The 7,819-nt window shown below is 50.3% G+C and overlaps 1 protein-coding gene across 1 annotated transcript; it reads left to right on the top strand.

Annotated features, from left to right (window-relative positions):
* Positions 1-118: 118 nt before the first annotated feature.
* On the top strand, positions 119-6,811 carry enc1 (ectodermal-neural cortex 1). The gene is made up of 2 exons (XM_061699211.1): positions 119-349; positions 3,876-6,811. Exon 2 carries the CDS (start codon positions 3,882-3,884, stop codon positions 5,655-5,657), a length of 1,776 nt encoding a protein of 591 aa, XP_061555195.1. The 5' UTR covers positions 119-349; positions 3,876-3,881; the 3' UTR covers positions 5,658-6,811.
* Positions 6,812-7,819: the final 1,008 nt, after the last annotated feature.

Raw genomic sequence — 7,819 nt, 5'->3', positions numbered from 1 at the left:
CCACTCCCACCTGATTGGCCACCACGGGCTATCCAAACCCAGCCCCCCGCCGCAACCACGCCCAATCAGCCCAAAGCATCCAGGCGAAGCAAGAGCCAGCTCAGTCAGTCAAGTCTCCGCCGGAGAACAAGAGACGAAACCACGCGAGCACACCGGCGTCCTCCTCAACATCGCCGACATCCCGGACGCCCGAGTCACGTCGCGGAGGTCTGGACCCAGATCGGGATCGGTGGGACCGGGTTGGGAACCGAGGGGAGGCGAGCACGGCGGCCGCATCGTGGCTCTCTCACCGCGGGAATGTCCGAGGGATTCCACGGGCGAGGTTGAACTCCTGCTTTGCCCCGAAGAGGTAAACGAGACTATCATTTTTTTGATTCGTTATTATTATTATTTTTTTGAATGATTACATTTCTACTACTCTCCATATAGTATTATTAGCATCACCTGACAGATAGCGAGCAGCGATATTTACACTCTGCATCATTATTATACAGTATGCAAAGCAACAGGAACAAAAGAGCAACCGCGAGTAGGAATTCATCAAATATTTAGTCACGTAATAAGACGCAGAAATGATTAATATGGGCATTTGTTTACATTGTTACAAAGTTGGAAAGACGGATATTACTAAAACTATACATGCAACTGAGGAGAGATATTCAGACGCAAGGCGCTATTAGGAATGTATCATGATCGTGATAATATTTTATTTATTCTTTATCTGCGTGTATATGTGCTAAATTCATAACCTTATAGCCGACAGGAGCCTTTAAAATGGTGCAAAAGGTTGCATTCCTCCAAAATATCGAATCATATCGGCGACTAAATAGCAATAGTGTTCAAAGTTTAATATCTAATAGATTTGCTGTCTTTAATGGCTAAATAAAAGCCATTCAATTCATAACAAGTCACTTCAAATCTGGCCATCGTGTCAATACGTTGACTTTACATACAGGCGGTTACAGTACATGATTCCACGGCTGTTCCCATTTGGTTATTCAAAAATGATCCAAATTCCATCGATCCCTTTCCGATGGCGCTTATCCTTAAACTTGAGATTGGAAAAGAACTGAACCTCAGAACTGAGAGGCAAGCGTGCTAACCACTAGTGCGTCGTGTGACCATGATCTAAATTTAAAAATATATATATATATATATATATTATGGAATTGAGCGAAAATGTTATCGCTCGTTATTTTTTAGCCCCAAAAATTGACCTATTTGTGTGTTTTATTCTGTGGAACATATCTCCAATTGTCTGCCCCCCCACCCCCCCCAAAAAAAAACAAAAAACCTCAACCTCGTTTTTGTATTCTTTCTGGAACAAAAGCCCTGTCTAAATAGGAAAATGGCACAGTAATTGGCTATAAAGAAGTATGTTGACGTGATACATCTTGAATGAGGGACAAGCTCTGTTTGTCGGGGTTTAGCCTGGGTTGTAAGTGGTAAGTTCCGAAGAGTCTTCACTGGCATCTTCCCTGGCATTTTTTAATCTATCAAATTATCTAGAAGCCATTTAATTTGAAGCGACATGTTGTATGATGAGTTTGAAATGATAAAGTGTTTTGGGATCATAGTTTGCGGTATATCTACAGTTCAAACATTTTTTGGGGGGTTTCAATTACTCCCTTTTTTTGTTGTTGCTATTAGCAAGAGATTCCGTATATACTATTTGTGACATTTTTGTTTGGTGGTGTGCCGGTATCGGTACGTCCTGTGAGAGAACGTGAGGTGTCGTCCATGTTTTTTCCCCCCAAGAAAATAAAATGGCGCCATCAGGTGTCGCCGGTGAGTAAATGAAGTTTTCGGCGGGCGCGTGTGCGAGGACAGCTGGCGGGAGAAGCTAAATTAGATCCAGAGGAGGTTCGATGCTGATCAATGGACGCCGCCGTGTCCGCTCTTTTTCCTTTTTGTCTCTTCCAAGTGAACCCATCTGATCCCCATGTTTACTTGTGAATAAAACGCCCCCCTCCCCCCCGCCCCCCTTTACATTCCCGTCCCTCTTCCTGAGTCCGCGATTGTGGACACCTGGCAATGATTTCAAGTTTGCATTCAGACGGCGACCAGAGGCTTCCTCACTGGGGCTCCCCCGATGTTGTTTGTTGGCATTTGCGGAATATTATTAGCGTTCGATAATCATTCCTAACACAAAATGCTCATCTGCTCGCATGTATTCGGCCGTATACTTCAAAAAGTCACCGGCTGTGCATTTAAAAAAAAATAATAATAAAAAAAAAAAATACTTTGGTGGACCGAATGCTTGTGGATTGTTAGGATGAGCTCATGGGTCCATTAGTCATGTTTGGCGATGACAGAACAAACCACGATTGAACTGATAATTGACAGAAAAACCGCCCTGCCTATGACTTGGAACATTATTTTCACTCCAAAAAAAAAAGAAAGATCTGCCAGCTGAGAGCGTGGGAATGACTATAAGCCGCAGATTGTTTTTTTTTTTCATTAAAAAAAAAAAAAAGCAGGAAATGATTTCAATCACCGAAGAGCAATTACAGCTGTTTGAACGTATTCATTCATCCTTAAGAACGCCGCCTATATTAATCAAAAGCACTGAATTCAGATTTGATCCCGATTGAGCAACAGTGTAAATGCAACATATAAACCCGCTTTTCGTGTGCTCTGTTCCGGCATCCTTTCAGCTCTTAAGATGTTTATCAAGACAAGACGGCACAGTGGATGAGTAGTTAGCACGTCGACCTTAACGGTTCCGCGGGTTTCGGGGGGTGGACTCCCAACTCCGGCCAAAGCTTGTTAGCTTCATTGATTCTAAATTGTCCACGGGTGTGAATGTCTCGACGTGCCCCGCAAGCAGTCCAATAACACGAGGACGAGCGCGATAGAAAATGCATGAATGGATGTTGAGCAAGCCTTGGTGGAGGTCTGCGCTCTGCGAGGCTGTAACACGATGATGAAGTGTGTATTTACCAGCAAGGGTTTTTCTCATCGAATGAGTTAGGTGAGGAATTGGTGCAGTGTGTGTGTGTGTGTGTGTGGTTTTCGTCTTAGCAGAGCCAGAGGCCACGAGGTGACGCGTCACCACCTTTGTCGTCGCTGGAATGCGACCGGTCCTGTCAGGCTGAGGTTTTTGCACTTTGTGAGAGAGTTCCTCTTGAGCGTGGATGCGTGCGGTGACAACTTCATCTGGAACATAAACGTCGTAGAGTGTCATGCGTGCAGAACTACAACATTTGTTCCGTCCAAATTATTATTCGCGACTTGACTTGTTGTTCATTCATAGAAATTGTTACTGTTAAACGTGACAACCAACATTGGAGTACATTTCAACGATCGAGGAAAAATAACCATGTTATATCAGTGACGAGGATGTAGTGTTTTAGGACCACAGTTGGTGGTCTATTCACAGTTTAAGTTATTGTTAGAGGTGGTTATAAAAAACATTTCGGGGGTGTCATTTCCTCGTTTTTACACTATTTGCAGCAAGGCTCGGTCTCTATCCTCCGCAAATAGTGGTGGGCAATTCTTTGCATCCTGTCTCCGCATGCTTGTTGCCATCAAAGCGCTTGTTAGCACCCGGCAAAGCTAAACACTAACCAGCTGCTGTGTGAACTTTTACTACACGCATACCTGGAATGCCAGCGAGTGAGAACACCACTCAGGGGTCGAGCCTAATAGTTGAGTGCCATCTGGAATCCCGGGCGTCTCCTTCATGCGCGTCTGTCTACCTCGTCGTCACCTCGAATTGTTTCGATGCTTCGAATTCTCGGGAGACGACGCCGTCCTTGCCATTTTCTGAGAAACGTTCACGCGTGACTGTGGCCTTCAGGGTTTTGGATAATAATCATCATTTTTAAGTAGACTATCATCAGATTTCCCCCCCCCATTGTTTTTATTTACAGGATTCAATGAAAATGTCTGTGTGCGTCCACGAGAACCGGAAGTCCCGGGCCAGCACCGGCTCCATGAACATCTACCTCTTCCACAAGTCATCGTATGCCGACAGCGTCCTCATGCACCTCAACTCCTTGCGGCAGCAGCGTCTCTTCACCGACGTGCTCCTCCACGCCGGCAGCCGCTCCTTCCCGTGCCACCGCGCCGTGCTGGCCGCCTGCAGCCGCTACTTCGAGGCCATGTTCAGCGGCGGGCTGCGCGAGAGCCAGGCCAGCGAGGTGGACTTCCGCGACTCGGTCCACCCGGAGGTGCTGGAGCTGCTGCTGGACTACGCGTACACATCACGGGTGGTTATCAACGAGGAGAACGCAGAGTCGCTGCTGGAGGCCGGCGACATGCTGGAGTTCCAGGACATCCGTGATGCCTGCGCAGAATTCCTGGAGAGGAACCTTCACCCGTCCAACTGCCTGGGCATGCTGCTGCTCTCCGACGCCCACCATTGCACCAAGCTGTCAGAGCTCTCCTGGAGCATGTGCCTCAGCAACTTCCCTGCCATTTGCAAGACTGAAGACTTCCTCCAGCTGCCCAAAGACATGGTGGTGCAGCTTTTGTCCCACGAGGAGCTGGAGACCGAGGATGAGCGGCTGGTGTACGAGGCCGCCCTGAACTGGATCAACTATGACCTGGAGAGGCGCCACCGCGACCTCCCCCAGCTCCTCGGGACGGTCCGCCTGGCCCTACTGCCTGCCATCTTTCTGATGGAGAACGTCTCCACCGAGGAGCTGATCAACACCCAGGCCGGGAGCAAGGAGCTGGTAGACGAGGCCATCCGGTGTAAGCTGAGGATCCTGCAGAACGACGGGGTGGTCAACAGCCGGTGCGCCAGGCCCCGGAAGACCAGCCACGCCCTCTTCCTACTCGGGGGCCAGACCTTCATGTGTGACAAGTTGTACCTGGTGGACCAGAAGGCCAAGGAGATCATTCCCAAAACGGACATTCCCAGCCCGAGGAAGGAATTCAGCGCCTGCGCCATCGGCTGCAAGGTGTACATAACGGGGGGACGGGGATCGGAGAACGGCGTTTCCAAAGACGTGTGGGTCTACGACACGGTCCACGAGGAATGGTCCAAAGCGGCGCCCATGCTCATCGCCAGGTTCGGCCACGGCTCGGCCGAACTCAAGCACTGCCTGTACGTGGTCGGCGGTCACACGGCGGCGACCGGCTGCCTCCCCGCCTCGCCTTCGGTGTCGCTGAAACAAGTGGAGCAGTTCGACCCGGCGGCCAACAAGTGGACCATGGTGGCGCCCCTGAGGGAGGGAGTGAGCAACGCGGCGGTGGTCAGCGTCAAGCTCAAGCTCTTCGCCTTCGGGGGGACCGGCGTCACCCACGACAAGCTGCCCAAGGTGCAGTGCTACGACCCCCAGGAGAACCGCTGGACCGTGCCGGCGTCGTGCCCGCAGCCGTGGCGCTACACAGCTGCCGCCGTCCTGGGCAACCAGATCTTCGTCATGGGCGGCGACACCGAGTTCTCGGCGTGCTCGGCGTACAAGTTCAGCAGCGAGAGCTACCAGTGGACTAAAGTGGGCGACGTGACGGCCAAGCGCATGAGCTGCCAGGCGGTGGCCTCGGGGAACAAACTGTACGTGGTGGGCGGCTACTTTGGCACGCAGCGCTGCAAAACCTTAGACTGCTACGACCCCACGCTGGATGCGTGGAACAGCATCACCACAGTGCCGTATTCCCTCATCCCCACCGCCTTCGTCAGCACCTGGAAGCATCTGCCCGCCTGAAGACCTCCACTGGCCTCATTCTGTCAGGTACGTCCGGAGCTGGCAAAGGTTCTCACACTTAAGAATACTAGAAAACCTCTTTAATTAACTTTGCAGTGTGCTTTTACCAAAAAAGGGAGGAGGGGGAGGGGGAGGGGGGGCTTGCCATGAATCAGTCTTAAAATGTAGCTATCAACGTCAATCAATGAATTCTCTTCAATAAAATCAGTGAAAACTAAGTACCAATGAACACAATATCAGTTGCAGGATTAGGAACTACACTAAAGCATGCAGCATCTTTTTCTACGCACAAAGAAAACTTCTTTCTTGTGCTTGTCAAGGGAGCTAATCTAAGATGGAAGACATCAGATCCGTTTCTTCTTTCTGTAGCTTTGGACCATCATAATCTTGGTCTTGAGCTTCAGGTCTGTCTTGGACACGACCCGTCTTGACATTCAGGTCTTTTAGTTTCCCTGCTTTGTGTCCGGAAGCTCCTCTTTCCAAAGTCTAGAACTAGATTCTCCTTCTGAGCCCTCGAGCCCAATTTTATGTGACGTAGCCTTAAAAGGTTTGCTAATGAAGCTTTCTGACGCGCGGCTTTACTGATTATTCAGATGAATTTCACCTACATGACCAAAAGCCACACAGTGGTGTCCAGTGGGAAGTTTGAAAACGTGAGCCCTCGACAGCAGTTCCACCGATGGGCAGAAAACTGTGTCGACGTCTATTATAACAGGACGCGCCAAAACGCCTCAAGGACCCATGCCTGAAATTGACCAAGAAATTAGCCATTTTGGTTTGAAGCAGCTATTTCGTGTGAATTCCGGGACTCATACATTTTATTCTTGCAGTGCTTTGGATTTGAAGTCGATCGTGTGCGGAACGCAGGCACTTAAGAACTCTTGAACGCTGGCTTCTTCCCCTCTAATTGTGCTTCTGCCCCCTTGTGTACGGGAATGCGGTGAGAAAACCCAAAAGATGTGCGGTGGGATACCATGTGGTACCGCCACGCATTACTGGAATTCTTTGCGTGGGAATTAGAGCGGAGTATTGTGGGAATATTGAGCATGTCGATCCTCAAGACCTTTGAATTCGGGCCGGCTCTTTTATTTAATTCTTGGGACTCTTTTTCCAGGTTCTTTGGACGCATAAAGGAATGTCGGAGTGGCTCTCAAGGCAGGCGAGTGGCGGGAGGTCCTGGGGGGGAGGGGGTTGACCGAGGCTTTTGCAAGCGTTGGTTAAGTGACTGCGGGGACGTGCCAGAGGACAGCGAGAGTAATCGACGTAGAATAGGATACTTTTATTGCTCCTGTGGGGGAGGTTAGCGCTAGCCGGTCGGCCAATTAGACGGGGGGCTTCGGGGGCCGCACGCTACGCCTACGGGTGCGGTGCAAAAGTGTGTGGGAATAGCCGTAATGGGGGGGTGCGTGAATTGTCAGGAGTAGAAGTAAAAAGTCATCAGAAAAATAAATACTCAAGCAGATAGAAACTGAACCGCACCGCCCTGCGAACGCGTCGCTTTAGCCTGCGTTTCCTCGCTGACCCCCCTTCTCAACCGCGACGATGACGATGATGATGATGATGATGATGATGAGCGGGCTCGACGCGGGAGGCGCTCCGGTGGCCGACGGCCGCCCCGGGCCCGTCGCTCACACGCGGCCGCCGGCTCTTGACGAGAAGGCGCGGGCGAGCATCCGTCGAGCCTGGGAAGCGGCTAATAGCGCGGGATTACTCTCCGGCTCGAAACGCTCTCCGAGGCCTTTAATCCTGCCACTTATTTAAACCTCAGCTGGCCTTTTATGTGCCCGACGGTTCAGGCTGACAGCTCGCCGGGTGAAGGCGAGTTGCGAAGCGCTGGAGAAGGAAGGAAAAGGCTGACGGAGGAAAGATTGTAATAAAAGTCTTTCACCCCCGAGGGAAGCGTAAACGTCCGAACATCCGCCAACGATCCCGTTTAGACTTTATGGAGCTTCATCTCGCCGGCCTGACCAAGCGAGATGAAGCTCGTTAAAAGTTCTCCCGGCTGGCATGACGGGATGCTAAAATCGAAACATTTGACTGCAGTCTCGACTGAGTTACTTTCTTGACCGCTGTTTCAAAACACTGTCACGAAATGTATCTAATACTCAAATGATGATGATGTGTGGCGCTGGGCACATTCTGGGCTAGTATTAGCGGCTTGC

Source organism: Phycodurus eques, chromosome 15 (assembly GCF_024500275.1).
Source record: "Phycodurus eques isolate BA_2022a chromosome 15, UOR_Pequ_1.1, whole genome shotgun sequence".
Classification (NCBI taxonomy): Eukaryota; Metazoa; Chordata; class Actinopteri; order Syngnathiformes; family Syngnathidae; genus Phycodurus; species Phycodurus eques.
This window is presented reverse-complemented; position numbering and strand designations above follow the sequence as displayed.

Coding starts and splice junctions, on each gene's coding strand:
- enc1 (XM_061699211.1), top strand. CDS start 3,882: ATGAAAATGTCTGTGTGCGTCCACGAGAACCGGAAGTCCCGGGCCAGC.